Source organism: Trematomus bernacchii, unplaced genomic scaffold (genome assembly GCF_902827165.1).
Source record: "Trematomus bernacchii unplaced genomic scaffold, fTreBer1.1, whole genome shotgun sequence".
In the NCBI taxonomy this organism is placed as follows: Eukaryota; Metazoa; Chordata; class Actinopteri; order Perciformes; family Nototheniidae; genus Trematomus; species Trematomus bernacchii.
Genome location: NW_022987608.1, coordinates 3,347,151 through 3,368,440, shown reverse-complemented (window position 1 = coordinate 3,368,440; position 21,290 = coordinate 3,347,151). Strand labels below are relative to the sequence as shown.

At 39.3% G+C, this 21,290-nt stretch overlaps 1 protein-coding gene across 1 annotated transcript in view; it reads left to right on the top strand.

Moving 5' to 3' along the window:
* ccdc146 (coiled-coil domain containing 146) overlaps positions 1-21,290 on the top strand; it is a 67,205-nt gene that overhangs the window by 36,335 nt on the left and 9,580 nt on the right. Inside the window, exons 10-19 of the mRNA XM_034131411.1 lie at positions 1,301-1,390; positions 1,822-1,918; positions 3,133-3,225; positions 3,785-3,952; positions 4,727-4,815; positions 6,657-6,821; positions 7,002-7,077; positions 8,923-9,071; positions 9,168-9,396; positions 20,545-20,655. Coding sequence (XP_033987302.1) covers positions 1,301-1,390; positions 1,822-1,918; positions 3,133-3,225; positions 3,785-3,952; positions 4,727-4,815; positions 6,657-6,821; positions 7,002-7,077; positions 8,923-9,071; positions 9,168-9,396; positions 20,545-20,655 — 1,267 coding nt within the window. The remainder of the gene's footprint in view (positions 1-1,300; positions 1,391-1,821; positions 1,919-3,132; positions 3,226-3,784; positions 3,953-4,726; positions 4,816-6,656; positions 6,822-7,001; positions 7,078-8,922; positions 9,072-9,167; positions 9,397-20,544; positions 20,656-21,290) is intronic.

The following is a 21,290-nucleotide window of genomic DNA, read 5'->3' as shown; positions in this document are numbered from 1 at the left end:
AAAATAGACTTCTTTGAGATACAGTTTATTTTAGTTACATAATTTCAGCGAAGCCTATAAATGGGATTTAGAATTAAATAACTGTGAGCAGTTTGGCATCAGTGTATGAATGTGTATGTTGTGTATAAGCACTTTGATTAGTTGAAAGACCAGATAGGCCCTAAATAACAACAATTCCATCTAACATTTACTATCTGCAGTACCTGAAATGACACGAGGCTATGATGCGACTGCAGACCTTATTGAAAATGGATTTGCTGTGATGAAATGTCAATGTTCCAAAGATGGACTACTATAAGAGCATCCTAGATACTTCCCCGTGTGTTCTCTCACCATGAGCTTTCATACAAAAAACGTATTTCTTCATTACCAAGGTTGGAATATTAGCTACTCACAAAAGTGAAACAAAGCGATTTGTTGATTTCGTGAACAAACGATGCGTACCTAAATGTTTCTGCTGCAAGGAATTCTGGGATGGCATAATCTTCTTTTTTCTCTTCAAGAAAGATCCAGTGTCACCTACTAAAGGTGATTATAAAAATAAAACATTGTGGAACTTCTATATAGTAAAATCAAAAAAAAAATCCAACTTTTATCTTAACCATCATGCTATTTTTAGGCAATAGCATAGGTCTCAGATATATACAAATATATAAAAAACATGTCTATGAAGTGTTTTGCTCAAATACCAAACAGATCACCCATTCTAGCCATGCCTCATATCCCTCTATTTCAAACATGTTACTAAAGTGCTGATTCGGGGTATAAAGCTTTAAAACAAACATTTTAAAAAGAGGGGGCGGAGCTTATGCCTGCTCATGCGGGACCTGGCAGATACTGTCTAAATGCTGCGGTGATTAAACGCCATATCATGTTCAAAACCACATCAAGGATTATTTCTGAAACAGTATGGAGCTCAAATGCTTTGTCCCATGTTCCCCTTTAAACTGTGGGGTTTCTCTGGAAGTTTTTCCTTGTACGATGTGAGGGTCTAAGGACAGAGGGTGTCGTATTGTCATACTGATATTCTGTACAAACTGTGAAGTCCACTGAGACAAATGTAACATTTGTGATATTGGGCTATATAAATAAACATTGATTGATTGATTATGTATAAAAGACATCAAAAAGTGCATTTTGCATGATAGGTCCCCTTTAAGACTTCCCCATAAATATTTATGTCTCATTTCACTCAGTAAAAATTGTCCTCAGCAACAAAGATTTTTGGACCACAGCCTCAGAGTGACAGGAGAGGTCTTTGCCGTGTGTTTCTCATGCTTATTATTATTCTCCCCACCAGAGGTATCCTGGAAATGAAGCTGCAGAACATCATGTGCGACAGGAAGCACCTGTATGAGAGCCAATCTGTGCAGCTCAAGGAGAAAAATAGGTACGGATTGATGTGGAAAAATGAGCTCCATTGGGCCGCTGGACAGCTCGGTGGTTAGAGCTGGCGGCTCACATGCAGTGTCCGCTGACAAGTACACAGGGAAAGTTTCAGGCAATGTATTCCCCTCTATCTCCCTGATTAAACACTGTATCGCCAATAAAGGCACTCTCAGGCCCAAAAGTGAAGTTTTGGCTATGTGAGAGTGTTGCTGTACTACTCTGTGAAGTGTCAGTGTTTACGTTTGACAACTATTCAAGACATTTTACATATTTGATTACTTCAGAGCATTTGTTCCAACTGCATTCTAGCACGAACTCCAGAATATTTGACAGGAATGCATATATAATGAGGCTAATTCTGAGTTTTGTGTAATAGTCAAAGCCTTATTTCACACAGATAAATATTCAAAAGGTGCTTTTGTTTCTCTGCAGGCAGACACAAGCCCTCAAGAGGATGGAGCAGGCTTTGATTCTGGCCAATGAGCAGCTAGAGCACACGCAATCCATCTACAATGATGTCAAATCTCAGGTGACCAGCAGTTCCTTTAAATGAGTTTTGAAGAATTTTGTTTTGTTTTTGGCACATTTTAGAAGCTAAAAGTTATTTTTCAAAGAAGTTAAGACGTTTTTTTTCACATTCACAACCTTATTGGAACTTATACATATTTGGAATTTACAAGTAAACCTCACAATGTTGAAAAACCTTTTATGTTTTACAATATTATGCTTGTTTCTTCTCTTTTTGGCATTTGGTTTGGAAAACTGGCTCTAAAAAGGCTAATTTACACATTTCGGAAAAGTCTGATACTAAATGTCACATTGACAGTTATTGGCACATTAAATCGTAATCTGTGTTACAACAGAAACTCATTTTAATACTTGAGCTTCCTGTCATTTCACTGATGTTCACAGTTTTTAAAGAGAAGAAGAAAAGTGTCATGGGAAATGCGTCAGCACGAGTCACCGACGCACAACATTATGAAAGGAAATCACAATGGCACATCGGGGAATTCATGCATTGAGGAAATATTAAAAACAAAGCAATACGATTCATTCAATTCCAATAATTCGGCATGCTTTAACGACTCTCACGTGAACAATAACTCATCATTAATTTTCCTCTGAAGGCCGTTTAGACGAGGATGTGTCACACTTGTTCCATATTTACACAATGTCGCATTTGGCTTAGCTTTTAACAGCAGAACGTGGATAGACTTTGCTTTTTCAAACTCTGATTTAGCCTTCTTATTCCTGCATGAAACATCTTTTTGCATAAAACATCTTTTTGATCCACTTCTTATTCCTGCATGGACTAACATTTTTTAAATATGGAGCAGTGCAGCTCATACCGCTCAACAGGAGGTCTGAAAACCCAGCAGAGACGAGCCCGGAGACTTTCATTTTTCATTAGTTTCTGGGAAAAATAGTTCCAGTGTCACTGGATCCAACGTCTATCAGAGAGGCCTCGGAGAAACTCTGATATATAGTATTCATTATTTTGTAATCAATGTTTAATCAGTTTGATTCAATATGCACTGACTGAATTTCATTTCTAGTTTGTACGGGATCTTTATGGTCTTTTATTCCTCGGTATGTAAACTCATGAAGTACAACCAGGGAACTAAATGATGATACATTTCTACAGCTCTTTACTAAGATTCAGCGCTTGACACACAGCAGATTTTTGTCCATGATGAACATTTTACCAGACTTTTTATTCCGACTTTACATTTTGACTTGTAGTTAAATGCTGTTCCTAACCAAGAGGCCAGGATTCAGCAGCGGATGGAGCTTCAGGGACAGGTCGATGCTCTCAAAGTCGGCTTTGGGCGACAGGTGGGAGCAAAATGCGTGGACACTTTATCATAACAAGCTTGCAATGCAACTAACTGAAGCAGCCCTATTACTAATCTATATTTTTTTGGCTATTATATCACTTTATTTATGTTATATATTATTTAAATCGTTTTTTTTCATATATATTTGTTTTAAATATATATCATAATATTGTTATAATATTTTAATAATTGTATAATATATTTATATAATATATTTATAAATATATATATTTTTAAATATATGTTTTAGTACTTAATTGACAACCATTTGAAGTAAACACCCTTTTAATATTTAATTTTTTTTATATCTATATATTTTTGTTGTCCTTATTTTCAAATTCAGAAAGCAAAGTGGTGAAACATAGCATTTTTATTTCATCCTTTGTCACATAGTTTAATAATACCTTTGGGGAATGGTCTGAACTTACTTAAGAAAAGTTTCGTTCTCTATCCATCTTCCTCGTAGTTTGTCCTATCATGTCTCGGTGACCCTTAATTGCCGTCGACTTGTGATATTCTTTTACCTGAAAACGCCACTAAATGTGTTCACTAACCAGCTATCAGTAGCTGAGGAGGAGAGCCAGAAGACGCAGCAGTCTGGGCTGATTCAGGATCTGCTGCGGGAGTCAAACCGCCTCCGACAAGAACTCCACAACCTCAGCTGTCTGACGCAGATCAAAGTGGAGGAGAGGGGCCAGAAGCACCGAGATCTGCTTCGGGCTGAGGTGCAATGCAAACACACACACACACACACACACACACACACACACACACACACACACACACACACACACACACACACACACACACACACACACACACACACATACAGATCAAAGAGGAACAAAGTGCAGGTTTTTAGAGAAACTAAAACTGACAAAAACCTAATTTCAAAGAGTGCAAATGGCTTTACTGCCCTGAAAATATTACTGTCATCACAATGAGATCTTCTAAAATTTATTTGAAGAAGATGTAGAGAAGAGCACATTATAGTTGAACTAAATGGGGACATCTGCATTTTCTTTTAATGTTGGCTTCATCCCATTTTTCGTGTCTACTGAAATCATAAAGTTGCGGCTTTTCTAATACACTATAGAGGGAACTTTGGGATTTTAAGCTTTGCAGACCATTTACATGCACACAAACCTATAGAAAACCCCCAAAAAGCATAATAGGGCGGCAGGCCTCTTAAAAGTTGGCTTCATCTTATTTGTATGTCTATTTCAATCCGAAGTTGCTGCATTTCATATACAATGCCCCATGTGACTAAAGCTTATTTGGGTGTCTCACCAGATAATGACAAGCTCCAAAATAAATGTTTTTAGGAAACTAGGAAACATCTCTCTCTCGCTCTTCATTTACTCACACTGTCAGAACATTGAAAAATGCACAACCACCAATCTGATTTGAAGGGTGTTGTTTCTGAGCGCACACACACATATCCACACCCACACAGAAGTGTTGATACTGTAGTTTTAGCGCTGTAATTCTATCAGCAGCAGCTGAACCAGCACATCCGGGCGGAGCTGCGAGAAAAAGACCAGATCATCATGGACCACAAGAAGCTGAATGCTACGCTACAGCGCAGGTTGTTTTACCTTCTTTGTCCTTGTCAGCCAGCTTTTCAATAAACGTGTACTGTATGATGAGATAAAGAGGATTTTGGTTGATGAGAAGCTGTTAAAAGGTAGTATTAAAACAGGGGTGTCCAAAATACGACCCGGGGCCAAATGCGGCCAGCCCACCATTTTGAATCGGCTGTCAGCAAATTCAAAAAGTATAATGGAATATGGCCCAAAAATTAAACTTGTCTTATATTCTTAAATATAAATGTAAACATATATTACACAGTAGTATTCATGTGTTAATAAGACCACTTTTCAAATAAATTCAGTCAATTAAAGTTGGAAACATTTTCTAACATATCTTAGTTGATAAGCAAAAAGCCCAATGACCTGTTTACATAACTTGAAATACACCCTTCCTATTTCTCCTGATTATAATCAATCTGTGGCTTCTGTTTTAAGGGATGAGCTGCCAACACTCACAAGCATAATTTACCTACATTTGATTGATTTTGCTAACTTATAACTGAACTTCTGAGGCAATATACCTCTAGTGAGTGGCCCAGCCCTTCGTATATTTTTCTGTATGTGGCCCTCGTCGAAAAAAGTTTGAACACCCCTGTATTAAAAGAAGCTTAATCCCTGCATTTTCCTATGTACACTATAGTGGGGTGGTATTTGCTTGGCTCTTCTGATCTGAGCTGGAATCGCAATTAATTCAGACATCTGCACATGTTGTCTGGGTAAAGAACCCTAACTTCCTAATTGGTCATACTTCAGTGTTCAGACACAGTCTAATGCATCTGGCAGCACCCAGCACAACAGCAGACTGTCTCTACATTCAATTAACTCCCCAGCAGTCTGACGTGGATCCGCCCAGAGCATCTAGCGGAGCAAAAACAGGGCAGGATGATCATGGTGTTTATCCTCCCTCTGGAATTGTAATAGACAAAACGTTAGCATATTTAGCAATCACTGCTGACATGTCTTACATGAGCGGTTGATTGAAAAAATCACACTGCATGAAACATCTTTTTGATCCACTAATTATTTGTGATGAACAAACAAATAAGTGTTCACCATGTTTACTTTCTTTTATCAAGATTTGTAACACTTTGATGCTGCCAAACTTTATTTAAAGTACACCTAGAGTCAGCTTTTGATATTGGATATTAAAGGTCCCCTATTATACCGTTTTTTATCAATATATTATAGGTCTCAGATATATAAAAAACATGTCTCTGAAGTGTTTGGCTCGAAATACCAAACACATCATTGTAGCATCCCATAATCCCCTCTGTTTCAGCCCTGTTTCAAAAGTGCTGATTCTCTGTCTGTTACATTAGATGAAAATAAGGAGCCCCTCCCCACGCCCCTCTGAGAGATATTTGGTTAAAAAGAACACAATGGTGCTCTAGGAGGAGATTCAGGTGATAAGGTGGAGGGGGGGGTTACCTTGGTTGGTGATTGGCTAATGGTTACACATGCCAAAAAATCGTTATGACATCATAAAGTGGCCAAAATCGGATCAGCTCATTTTCAGACAGGTTTTTATATAAATGGATCAGGACAAACATTTTCAGAATCTCTTTACACAGAGGGGACACGTGTTTGTGTATAAAAAAACTTGAAAAAGTGGATTTTGCATAATAGGTGACCTTTAAGATGAAGACATACTCTATTACAAACTCACAAGGTGAAAACATGTTGCTACTGGTCATACTGAATGTGTTTTACAGCTAACACCGGCTGAGTTAATGTTCAAAAGGAACAAATAACTATACAATGAGTCAAAATAGGCGCCAGGTGTTGTACAGTAGATCTAGAACGGGCTCATTTTTCTAATCTGTGTTTTCTCCTTTAGAGTCCTACAGTACTGTAAGCTGTGCAACATGATTACAGAGGAGAAGAATAAGTACGTGAAGCTGAAGCAGATCGCCTCTCAGACCATCACGGAGCTGACGGAGCAGATTAAAGTGCTGGGAAATGAAACGGAGATCCAACGATCCATTGTCATCATCAAGAACCGGTGAGGAAAGAGGGGGACTAATGCAGAATAGAAGGCATAGACATCCCATAATCAAATACTGTAATAGCTGTGTGACAAATGCTCCGTCTGTAATGACTAAATGGTTGATTTTATGATATATCTGAAATCCCAATAATTGTTATTACTTTTATGATATATCTTTTTGTTTGTTCATCCCAGATCACTCACTAAGGCTCGTATGAGGCTCTCCAACAGCTCCAAAATAAGGGACAAACTGAACAATGACATCTCCAAGGTTTAAACACACACACACACACACACACACACACACACACACACACACACACACATACACATACACATACACATACACATACACATACACATACACATACACACACACACACACACACACACACACACCAACACACATAAACACTGTCGTTTAAAATGATTTAGGGGAACAGGGTTGAGTTTTTCGCAGTGAGCTCAACTCGATAGCTGTCATAAACAAAGTTCAAGAGCCCTTTTTAAGGCGGGAAAGCCACATCCAGTTTCCCGAGTATTTTTCATTGTGTGTTTCATAAAACTGAAAACAGAAATTCACTCACAGTTCAGTATATAACAGTTTGTGAATATAAGAGCTGTCTAAGTGTATTCTCTGTTGTTTTAAAGGTAGGGTAGGTAATTCACTTCAGAAACACTTTTTGTTATATTTCATGGAATGCTCTTAACATCCCGATAGCAATGAATACATTAAATGCTTTGACAATAAATATATAAAAAGATGTCATCTGTGGAACCCGTGGCGCTGTAAAAAGCACAACCAATCATTTTAGCCGGCCCGGCTAAAATAACTGGATGGCCTACCTGCCTGTCAGCCTTCCATCTCGTGCACAAACTTATCTCGTGCCCTCATTGGTCATGTGTGCGTTCGTGTGTGTTGGAGGAGGGGCTCTGTAAGGAAGTGGCAGATTTTTTTCCGGTTGTGTACTTTCAAATTCTAGCGCACTCGAGCTGGTTTCTCCATTCTTACCTACCCTACCTTTTAAGCTCATTTTATAGCAGCATATTTCGGCTGCACTAGAAAAAACTAAAAAGGATTTGTATATAAACTTGTCACGGTAAACAAGAAACTTTAAGTGCTATCAGAATATTTATTGTCTTGTTTTAATGGGATTTTTTTCAGTTATAATGTGAAAACGTAGCCTATATTGTTATAAACTAATGTTTAAAAGATGAAAAAGGGTTCAGATAACAGATACATTGAATCAGAATCAAGTTTATTGCCAGGTACGTTTACACATACAAGGAATTAGCTTTGGTATCTGGAGGTGCGAACATAAACAATCTAAAAAAATAAGTTGCAAAGTATGTAAAAAAAGAAATATATAAGGATAATAAAAAATAAGTATTTTTAAGAATCAATTTAGCATTAAAAAAGGATGCTAAAGACAAGTATTTACACCAGATTTTAATTTTAACAATACAAATATTTATTTCAATGATAAGACTGAATTCTAGGCTACGCTGCTTCAAGCTTGGGATAAAAGTCATTGAACATGATGGATAATATCGTCCTTTACTAAGTAGTTTATACACAAAGAAGTATTTCTAATGGATGGGGCTGTACATAAGGAACTAATATGCTTCTGTAGTTCAGCATTATCAAATTAAATCATTCCATTTAAACTCCGGTAGAATTAGAATCAGAGGGATGAAACCCTCTTTAATGGTCACACATGCAGAGCACACAGCACACACAGTGAAATGTGTTCTCTGCATTTAACCCATCCTAGTACCAGGAGTCTAGTACATGGGCAGTGGGCAGCTATTGTACAGCGCCCGGGGAGCAATGGGAGTGGGGGGGGGGGGAAGGGGGGTGTCCGGTGCCTTGGTCAAGGGCACCACGGCAGGGCCCAGGAGGTGAACTGGGACCTCTCCAAGTAGCAGTCCACACTCCATATTTTAGGTCTGGTCGGGGACTTGAACCGGCGACCCTACAGCTCCCAGTCCAAGCCCCTACTGACTGAGCCACTGCTCATATGTGTGCAGTGCAAGTTCCAACAATCAGAATGAATGTTCCTTGCGTCTTATGGGGTCTAAAAACATATCACACCATTTTTATTATCTTTTTTAGGTTGCCTGGAAACACCGTCAGATCACTCAGGAGTATGAGGACGACAAACTGGAGTTGATGAAACTCACAGAAATGATCAACGTCCAGGAGCAGGCACTTCTGGAAACAAACAGGAATCATGAAACAGTCATACAGCGCCGCAACTCCCTGTATGTGCACGACTTTACGCTGATATTAGCTGCCAGGAGGATCTAAACTAAGAATGTCAAATCATGTGTCTTGATGTGTGTGTGTGTTCCCGACAGTGGCGTTCAGCTCCTGGAGCACGAAGAGGTGTTATTCAGCTCCTATGAAAAGGTGAACATCCAGGAGGCGGCCATAACTAAGGGCTACATGACACTGGAGACCCTGGAGAAGGAGACGAGGGATTTACAGCTGGAGATTAATGAAGAGGAGAGACAGATCGACCTGAAGAAGAAGGAGCTGCCCCTCAGGAAAAAGTCGGAGGAGGACATCACCATGCTGCAGATCGAGGTAAGAAGAGACAGTGTTCATTCCCAATCTGTTGTTCCACACTGATAGCACAGAAGAAATAAGCATCTACACTACACTTGCTGCAAACCATACAAAAAAAACAGAAACATTGACATTAATTAAATGTATTATGTCAATAGATTTCACATAACTGTATGAGGTTGAGTTGAAAGCAATTAAATACATGGTTCAACTTGATAGTATTGCTTTCAACTAACCTTATGTGAAATCTGTTGACATAATACATTTAATTAAAGTCACTGTTTCAGTTTTTCAGTGCAATTACTTGTAGACGTTGTGGCTGGAAATATGTGGTAATGCATAGAAATCATTCAACAGTGATGATGACACCCACTTCTCCTTTGTTTGTGTCTCGTCTCATTCCTTGCGAAGAAGAAATGTAATTAGTCTTGCATTTTTTTAACTGATATGTGCTTTAAAAGAAACCTCGCTGTATGGTTACTTTTGTCACAGCTAAGGTGCACTGTACTGTTAATACTAATGAAATCAATTGGCATTATTGTCACGTTGCGCCCATTTTCATCCGCGTTGATTTACCTAATCATCACTCAATGTTCTATGTACATTTGTGGAGTGATGAGGCCCGAGCCTAGACGCCAAACTCAAACCATATGCTGCTTCTTATAAACATATCAAATAAACACGAGAGTTGTCTGACTGAACGGTAGTAGATGGGAACAAGCCCGTCAGATTTGGCAAAAATGTGCTGAACATCTTGAAATAAACATCGCTAATATACATTTTCAATTTCGCCTTAAGTAAATGCCCTAAACTATTTTTCTTAGCTTTTTCTTTTACCATATTCCAGTTTCTAGACGCCACACAATTCTACTGTAACTAGCACATACTGTCCCTCACTTTTCCACTATAAGGTAGGTAGGGCTTTCCCGAATACCATTTTTCGGGTTCCGGATATTCGGTAGTAATCAGCAGCGAATATTCGGATATTCGGCCTACTGCTGTAGTAATCAGCAGCGAACCGCTACAACACGTGTATTTCGGTTTATTCACCGCATTCATTTTGTTATTCTACAATATTGTTGTTTTATAGTTATTTGTTAATGTATGTAACCCAATTTGTGTTCTTTGAAATTGAAAAGGATATTGCATTGTGTTTGTTACTTTCGTTGCAGTTGTATACGTCTTAAGTGTAATTTGGCTTGGCTTCCTATTTTTTATGGACATGCTTTTATTTTGAAGGAGAGTTAGCGCTGTTGACAGGAAGTTGTTGCTATGGAAACAACGTGACGGAGATTAACGGAGAAAAGTCATATCTACATATAAAGACGGAGAAAGTAAACGGTAAAGTTTATGGTTAAGTGTTAGCACCCCCCGAAGAGTCACAAGCTCTTATGTTGATATTGGAGATTTCAATAAATTCAATCAAAAACGAAAAAAACGAATATCCGAATAACGAAATTTAAACCCGAATAGTATTCCAACGAACGAATATTCGGATATTCGGGTACAGCCCTACTCTAAGGCAGATTTTTTTTTAAAACAACATTGTTCTTACACCATTACTACATTTTCTAAAGCTTTCTTTGAACACCCACCACAAGTAGAGATGACTGTCTTCAAAAGTTTGACAGTAACGGTGCTCCTGCACAAACATACTCTTCAGACAGACATGCGGAAAATAAAATGAATATCTAAACCAAGAGGGACAAACCCAACCAAACACTGCGCTAGATTCTCGGAGACAAACTGAGACACACATGAATAAATGATATAAAAACACAAACATATTCACTTTGCAATACTCAGAGAGTGACAGTTGGGGGAAGGAGCTGGATCTGAGAGGGTCCATGAACGCCTCACACACACTGAGTTTCCCTGTGGATTGGGTGTGTAGCTGCTCTGGATCACAGTGACTGATTTTGACTTGCTGCTGCTGGACCACACTTCTCTCATCTGAGCCTTGTGCTCTTTTGGATGAATGCAGTGTTGGAACTGAATTCGCCATGTGCTGCTTTTTTTGAAAAATTCCCCTTTCCCTTTTCTCCATCTGTTCACTCCTTCTGCTGTTTATCGCTCGCAACAACAGGACTTGTCGGCGCCATCCTTTTTGCTTTTACTCTTATTTTGTATAGTTTCTCTTATCCTCGGTTTCTTTACTCTTTCCTTTCTTAACTTTGTCTAACCATCTTGCCTTTCATTATTCCCTAGAGGCATTCTTGATGTTTTTTATTATATTTAATTAAAAAGCCCCTCGGACCTGATTCGCCTTTTTTCCATATTTTCCCACTTTTCTTATCTGACTGACCTTTCATTTGGCTGTAGACACAGAACATTCCTACCTTTTGTCCTATTGTTTGTGTTTGACAAGGAATGCCTGTTAGTCAGACACTCCTTAATTTTCTTCATTTCTTAACAGCCAATTGACGGATTACAATTATACTTTGCAAAGGAATTCGTAATCCCAAGAGAAAAACTCCTATTGATCCCCTGACTTCTTCTCTCGCGCCATCGTGACGTTTAAAATGTTGCTTTTGAGTGGAATATCTCCACAAATATTGAATTGTATTGATATTGGAACTTTTGCTACGTCCCCCTTAGGATACATTGAAATTATAACATTTGTAATCCCTAACTGTATTTGTCCAATACTTTGGTTCATAGTGATATACTTAAAGAACTAATGACTTCCCATAAGCTCAGCTGTACAATGAGTTTTATGCTAAAAAAGCAAATGCACACAAACTGAGACACAGCCTTAGATAATACCATTGTTAACCTGCTAATCATTAGCACGTTAGCATTGTCTGCAGCTGCTAGCATGGCTGTGGGTCTCATTCGGATACTCGTGAAACTTCTCCAACTTTTTTAACAATCAACAGTTACATCTCTAATTAGTCTGTTCATTCATCCATCCACTCTGTCCTCATATCTCCCTCCACTTGTGTAAATAGCAAATCATCTCCTAAATCACTGCTCCCCCCTCATACAGCCTCTGTGTACAGAAAGTGAATCACTTGGGTCTCTCCTGTTGCGGGAAGTTTGCCAGCTCAATTCATTCTCCCAGTGAATTCACTCTCTATGCAAGTTTAATTTCCATGCTACAGCCTCACTGTCGATTTTGTTATATATATATTGTGTATTTGTATTCATCTGTGACCGGTTTATCTGCTCATTCCAGACGGACCCCCCGACTCCCTCCCTTTGATGGGATATTTTGACAAAGATAGATCGGGCCATCTGTGAGACTATTGAAGTTCAATATAGTCTGAGGCTCTTATTTGCTCTGTGGAATTTTAATTGCGGGAAAGTAAACAGGGTTTGATGTTGGATTGTGGATTTACTACTTGATTATGAGTCGCTGGCACGTCCACACCTCAAGCACACACACAGGTGCATCGATGCTCACGCAGAAATCAGCGCAATGTGTGTGAAGTTGTGAGAATCCCCATGCAGCCACATCTGAATATTGTTCCTGTAATGACCAGTCTGTTAAGTCACATGCACTCATAATATTGCCAGGATACAGACAGATATGTATTTGTGGAATATACACACAGTCAGTAAGGGAGTAGGATTTATAACGGGGAGGGGCTGATGACATACTGCACTGTCCCTGTGGTGGTGACTCATATTGTTCCCGCTGTTACATTTTTCCCCAATATGTCTGGGAGTTATTACCATGGGGAAACCCGCGGTGAATTGAGTCTCGATAGATGTGTGCAAGTGGAAGTGTGTTGGAAGGCTTCACAGGTAGAGAGTAAGGCTGATAACACAAGGACTTGACTCTTCAGACTACAGCCTAATTACCCATGAATATGAATGTCCAGCTTTCTAACTCAGGCAGGACTTTAGACCAGGTGGTAGGTGTGGATGCCAAATGTAGTCAAAATGGTGTATAACATTTTTCAATTGTTTTCGTTGTAAGCTCTGCTGAATATTCCCATTGCAGATTTCATTGTACTGGCTACTAACCTTGTTTTTTATACCTTGGCTGCTCATATTCACTGTTGGGGTAGTAGCTCCAAATGATTCGCAATTACAAAAATATTCAAGTATCCTAAGAGTTTGTATTAATATCTTACAAGTGAGTTCTATTGTGCGTGTATGTGATGTCCAGCACCTCTAGCAATCAGTGTGGTGCCAAAAAACTACTTGAAGAAATTGAGGGTTGGATTAAAATTACTTTCGAAGTGGCTTTAGCAAAAGGCTATTGTTTACCTGCCTGGATTACGGTGCCCGACATGTGCAAACGTGTGACAATGTCAACAAGCATCACTTTTTAGTGTCCCTGTGTTTTGACCTTTTTGCAGCGTTTTTTAATTTGCAGCGTTTTTGACCAGTGCATATTTATCGGCCACCATATTGGACAGATATTGCAAAGTCCCCCTAAAAACTAATTATAATATTTAAATAATCCCAAATAAATGCAATTATTAGAAACATGAAGCAAAAAACTAAGCATACATATAACATAGCAATAAGATGGTTAAATCAGTACAGAAAGACAGATGACAGTATAGTGCAATTGATTGTTTGGATGGAGTCCCATTCTAATGCAGCTTTAATAGAGAATGCAGATTGACTGAACTTTTCCCGAGAAGAATAATGCAATCTCCTCTTGCTGCACCTCTTGCTGTTATTACTGTGAGGTGAGGTAAAGCCGTATATATTGTTGTACACAAGGCACGCATTCACACTTTTATTCATGTTTTCCCAGCTCAACAAGTTGTACTTTTTAAAGTGCACCTATCATGCTATTTTAAGGTATATATTATGGGTCTCAGATATATACAAATATATAAAAACATTTGTTTTGCTCAAAATACAAACAGATCATGCATTTTAGACATCCCTCATATCCCTCTATTCCAGCCCTGTTAGAGAAACGCGGATTTTGGGTCCTTAGCTTGAAAAAAAAAAAAAGAGGAGGCGGAGCTAATGCCTGCTCAGAATTCTACCGGAGATAAAGTTAAATTCTGCTGTGATAACACGCCATCCTGTTCTAAACCACATCAAGGATTATTTCTGAAACAGTATGGAGCTCAAATGCTTTTTCTCTTCCGGGTTTATCACAAGGTGAGTTCCTTTTTTTATTTCCTGCTTTTTACACACATGTGCTCTCCAGTACAGGTTAGCTCTGAGTGTTAGCGAGGCTCTGCTAATGTAAACAAAGACGAGATTACGTCCAAAACATGTCAGGCATTGTTTCTGATGGCAACTTTCTGTGGTTCTGCCACCGATTTGACGTCATATCGGCAGCAAATCTGTATCCGCTCGTTGTACCCCCGTTTTTAAAAGATTTGGGTACGGAGGAAAAGAGAAAGGGTTTTATTTTCTGATGCTGCGTGAGTTCCCCGACACGCCGGGGACACATATTTAAGTATAAAAGACATCACAAAGTCCATGATAGGTCCCCTTTAAGTTTTAGTTTATCCACCTTATGTGCACTCTTTATAACCTGTCCGGGCTCAGGATTACGCGGGTAGAAGGAATTCCAGTGCATTACTTTTTGAAGGTTCAAGTACAATCTGAACACTTTAAAGGTCATTCGCAGTAATCCTTTTAATGTCTTGTACGAGCCTAGATTTAGCCCGAGGTCCTCTACAGACGGAAACCTCACCACACCTTCTTACTATTCCTGAATCCCAGTTAAAGAGTGATAGTGAGGGCTTTGAGTTGTCACAGGTTTTCAAGGCTGTGGAGTGATTTGCTTGAGGAATTCAGGCCTGTTCACTCAGTATTATCCTCCAAAATCTCTTCTTCCTATATATTTTTATACCCCTTAATACGTTTGTTACCCCAGTGGCCTTATCTGACATTGTGCTTGCATTGCTTATTGATTTTATGTTTTGAAACATGTGTTGCTCGCAATGTTTTCTAACATCACTAAACCCCTGTAATCCCCGCTGCAGGTCGTGCTCTCGCTCAAAGAAAATCCAAAAGCTGACTCTTCAGAGCAATATTACAGAGTATTAATATGACCTGCTGTCAAATATTTATGTAGAAGCCAGGTTCAAATGCATATTTCCATAATTTTTCCGGCTTATAAAAGCTTTAGTTCAGCTTCCCTGCTCTCATGTTCTGCTTATTAACCTTATAACCTTATCGTGATTATGATTTCACTGCTAGTTTACTTTACTGACCTTTCTACTACGACCCTTTGGCCTTTATTCCCTTTAATTGAAAGGAACTTTGTAACCTAGTTTTGGGATTTTAAATAGGGTCATTATTTATTATTACTATACTTTGCAGTGTGCCATCTATTATGTGGAATGCAAATTGTATTCCACTGTCACACGTACAATGCTTTACAGCGTTCATGAGCCAAGAAAGCAGCGATTGTTTGTGACAGACAGACGAAGAAAACAGAGAGGCAGGCAGGCATGAACAGAGACGCTGACACAGAGACAGATGAATGCAAAGAGAAAGACAAACATCAACGCGTACGAGCAGACGGGGATAAAAATGTTAAGAGGGAGGCCACGACACAGAGAAGAGATTGATGGAAGAGCGGAGAGGGGAGAGTGACAGATGCACGCTGGGTGCCATTCATCATCAAGTGTTTAAGTGGTTTAGGGTGGTTACGTACGAGGACATAACTCAGATCAGTCAGACTCGTGAGAGAGGACTGGGCACACACTAGTTTCAGACGTCTATAAACAAAAAGATTGTCATGTATTAAAGGAGCCCTATTATGCTTTTTGGGGTTTTCCCTTTCCTTAGGTGTGTTATATAGGTTTCTGTGCATGTAAATGGTCTGGAAAAGCAAAAATCCCAAAGTTCCCACCCACAGATTCCCCCCCTGCCTGAAACGCCTCCATTGGACTCATTTACATCCATAACACAGTGATATTGCGCTTTCTTGGCTAGCGATCGAACACATTGTAATTGATTGGCTAAGGGGCGGGTCATGTCTAAGCGCTTGACCAATCACAAGGTCTAAGGACAGAGGGTGTCATATTCCTGTTCTGTATAAACTCTAAAGCCCCCTGAGACAAATGTACATTTTTGATATTTGGCAATATAAAGAAACTTTGATTGATTGAATGATTTGCCTCTGGTTTCAGACAGAGGGTGAAAAGAGGCACAGGCCGTATGAGAACAAATAAAGCGTTTTTTGAACATTAAAGCATGGAGACATGTCCCAGTAGAGACACTACATACTAAAATAAACCTGAAAATGAGCAGAATATGTCTCTTTAAAAGTTATGTTCCTCATTGGTCAGTTGTGCACCAGCTCAGGTGAACATGATCTGCTCTTGGCAACGCCTCTGCTCAGGTGTCCCTGATCTCACCTAATCACTGCATAAAAGGAAGGCAGGAGGTGAAGTTCTGCTGCTGCATACTGTGTTAGAAAGTAGTGTTTTATCCTGTGTATGGAGGTTTTAGCGGCTTTCTCTCTGAGTTGAGTTTTGCTTTTGTTTTAGTTTAGAGTTCTGGGTCCTCCAGCCCATGCTGTGGCTGGCCCAGGCGTCCTCCATCTTTCTGTTCTTTTTTGCCAGTCCTCCAGACTTGTCCTATTTTAAATTAGTCTTCAATAAAATCATGTGGTTGTTGTAAACTCTATCTGGTTTGGCGTTTTAAATATATGCCACGGGTCACAACATGAGCCACAAATGTTGTTGCTATGCTGCGGCCGTAGACACAATTTCAGTTTCCATGCATCTCCTGTCTGATTCTGTCTCGCAGCTTTCACTCTCTATCTCTTCCTCCTCTCCTCACTCTGGACTTCATGCTGTCTGGACGTCACTTCATCTTCCTCTCTCTGTCAGCCTTTTATCAGTCTGTCCGTGTACGTCTCTGCTTTTCATTCTATCAGGATCAGTGTCTCCCTTTCTCAACTCTTGTTTCCCCCGCGAGAGCATCCGCAACCTTTCCAACACCTCCCTTAATCACATGACAGTCATACTAATAAATGAAAACCTGAGTCATGTGACATTGACGGAGCGCTGCACACTCCAGTCTGTTTGAATCAGACTCACTGTGTGGAGAATTCATTAATCTCTTCCAGGGAGGGAAGGGGAAATGGGAATCATCCCTTTGTTCCACGCTGTCTTTGGATGCTCCGCAGATAATCTCTCACGTTAGATGCAGGCACGTGAACATGCGCAGGTGCGTGTACGTGCACACACTGTATGGTTGAGTGGAGAGAAGCTAATGTTTCATAAGCTGGGTCACTGCAGGTCAGACCCCTGTGTCCAACATTTTTCTACCCCCTGTTTCTCCTCCTCTTCTCGTTCCCTCTCCTCTCTTGTCTCCATATTTCCTATTTTCTCCTGTCTCTCTTCAGTCATCAGATTTGTTTTTCTTCCTTCTATTTTCTGCCCTGTCACGGCTCCTTGATCATCTAGGCTTTATATATTTTTTATATATAGACTTCCTTTATTCCTATTGCTTTAACGTCCCTGCTGAGGGACTGTATCTGCTTGAATTGCTCATTTCCATATGCACACCCTGCACAGGTGAGGAGGCCACTTGTCTCCTTATTTGTCTTTGTCTCTGTAATCTATTTTAAGTGCTAGAACCATCCATCTGAGCAGGTGAAGCAGATATGAGTTCATATCATCTTTATTAAAATGTACTTAAGCAGGTTGGATCTTCAATATTCTTCAATCATTGAGTTTCTTTGAATTTCACATCTCTAAGTATCTTTAAATAGTGTATACACAGCTAATAACCATTTGCTTTAATAAGATATACTGGAGTTCTGTATGCCAGAGCAGATCATTAAGTCACCCTCTGTGTACTTTAATCCAAGAGTATATGTGTTTTTTACATGCATGTAATCCCAGTGTGCGCCGCTCTGTACTTCGCTCAAACAGTCTTTCCGGTTTCCAGGTGTTAGCATTGTTAGCTCTTAGCCTCCGAGTTCAGCCATCTCCATGTTGAGAGGCTCATCGATATGCTTGCTCTGAATGACTGCATTTCATTGGTTGGATACATACCCTCTGCTATGAGGTAATGTTATCGGCTCAGTTTGTCTGTCTTTTAGCAGGATTACAGAAAACTACAGGCAAGTTTCACGAAACCTGACTAAAAGGTGCCGGATGAAGAAAACACATTACGTTTCTCTTTTGTATTTTGTCTCTTTTGTATGTAACATTGCGAGAGATAGGGCATTATTGCTGCATTTATGTGTTCTATGAATAAAAGCAAACATTTGCTCCCAACCTGGACAATTAATTAACGCCACCTTATGTAAATCCACTTCTCGTTTAAACTCTATGAGCTTTAACACATCTTATTTGTAGCGTCAATTGTTTCCACATTACAGTAAGGTTCAAGGTTCAAGGTTCTTTATTGTCAATCTGACATAGCTACAGAGTAATTATGTAGTTGAAAATCTTATGTCACAGGCTTCTCCAACAATGCAACATAATAACATAATAACAATAAGAGCAAGAGCAATACAAAAGAAAAATAGTTATAAAATAAAGTGATGATGTGGAATAGTGCAGTACAAGTCTATATACAAGTTATTGGAATGATATATATATATATTAGGTATTAGATACATATTACTGAGTAGCAGATGAATGTTTTGAAGTTGTTTCAACAGTTCAATCAGTACCACTTAAAGTGGACCTATCATGCTATATTTGAATAATATATTGTAGGGCCATACCTATATAAGGTATACGTTTTATTTTTCAAAATACCAAACAGATCATGCATTTTAGCCATGCCTCATTTCGCTCTATTTTGCTCTCCTCCAGCCCTGTCTTTGCATGCGCTGCAGCTGACCACGCCCCCCTGCAAAGGAGGGGGCCGAGTTACGAGCGTCATGTTACCATGCTGTTACCATGCTATTACCATGCCACGGCAACCTCTCATTCCCCTGATAGGTGGAGAGTTGGCCATATAGGCGGAGCTCCTCCGTCCTGACGTCAGAGAAATGTTCAAATCTGGATCAGTTTTTATCAGATCCGTTGCAGCCCCGTTTTTAGAGATTTGGGTATGGAGGAAAATAGAGAGGGTTGTGTTTTCTGACACTTGGTGAGTTCCCTGGAACACCGGGGACACATATTCATGTATAAAAGACGTACAAAAGTGCATTTTGCATGATAGGTCCCCTTTAAAGCTCATGAATAGCCCAATATCTAAAGAACATCATGGTACCATCCTAAGCAGCACCCAAATGCACTGTTTGGCCTTGATGGAAGTCTGCTGTCTACCACTGTCTTTTCAGTTTGTATTACATTATATTCTGAATAAGCCAACCATCCACTGCTGTATAAATACAAGACACGCTGTTTTCTTGATTTCCTGTTCCATCCAATAGAAACAGTCTAGACATCGTAAACACATTTTATTCTTCCTGACATATTTTGGTATCTTGCCAAAGTTTAGGATCTCCACTAGAATTTTAACAAGGAAACTTTTTGTGTTGCCCGGACCAACAACTTAAGATGGTTCTGGCTTCTTCTCAAGATTGAAAATTGTAAAAAAAAAACTGTCCCATAGCACCGCTAGAGATAAAAAAAACTCAATGTTTAATTGATATATAAGATGCTAATTTTCTGTCATTGATCTTAAAAGTTGATCAATAAATGATGTCAGCACTACATATTTTACACTGTAAACCTAACTGCAGCTGCTTTTGAGTGTCTCACCCAAAGGCCTGAATCTAAAATGCCTAAAATGTCCCCTCTTTTAATTTTCATGTCTTCTCTTGTCCTCCTGCCTGTCTTTTGTCGCCCTCCGCTCTTTTTTTTGTGCTGCCTTGTGTATCCTTGCCTCCCTTTCTATTTCTGCTGTCCAAAGGGATTTTAGATTATTATAAAAACAGTCCCTCCGGTGGCGTTTTAAATTGTGCTGCCTTTTATCTCACTTTGCCAGTTACTTGTCACCAAGTGTGAAGTAGCTCCTATATAAGCACTACAGTAAATTTAGATGAGAAAATGTCTCATAGTCTTGTTTTAATCCCCTGTACAACACGGATCTTAAATACCTGGAGGACAAAACAGACAGTAGCTGACTGATTCTAGATTTTTTTCTCTTCATGTTTACTTATTCATTTATGTGAAGTCTGCTCTTATGGGAAATGTATTTTATTACTAGACCTTAATGACAGTGACTAGAGATTTGTCTACATGTGCAGTAAAGTAAAAGCTTAATATACATGCAGTGTGACTCGTCATGTTTTTGTCTCACTCTGTCTCTCAGCTGTCAGAAGCCAGGGACGAGACACTTGAAGGTCTGAATCGAACGATTGGTTACAAAGAGCTGAAAGGAAACGACCCAACGACTGTAGAACTGATCAAGAAGATTGAGCAGGTACACACAATCATCACAATGTGTTTATGTGTGTGTATTTGTGCACACATTGCATATAAGCATGTGTTTGCAACCCACCCTATGCATGGTATGGTATACAAAGGTATAACATGTGGCATTAAAATATCAAAATTACCTATGTTATATGCTAGGTACTACTTACATAAGCTCAAATGTTTCCCAGAGAAAAACGTTCAATCAATCAGTACGTTTTATTTGGTCGCCAATAACTTTGTCATATTCCATTTCCACATTCGTCATTTTATCCTTTTTTTACGGTAATTTTTCATTGAATATTTTAACCGGTTGAAGGATTTTAATGATCTGACATCTGGATCCGAAATATCAGAGAAACAAACTGAGCAAACGTAAGCTCATATCCCCTCTCTCAGCACAGATTTCTGTTTCCAAACTGGTTTGTTCCGTGATTTGACTGATTTTACCCACTGGATCTGTTTGTTATAAAGAGGATAAGAAGCCTGCCTATTTCGACTCCAGGTTAAAACCTCCTGAACATCGAAGCTATCTTAATCTTGAGAAACTGACTGCATGGTCCCAATATACTTCACATCTGCGTCATTTGTCAAAGAGGCCTATTAAGCTTTGGGTTTCCCCTTCCCTGTAGTTTGTTATAT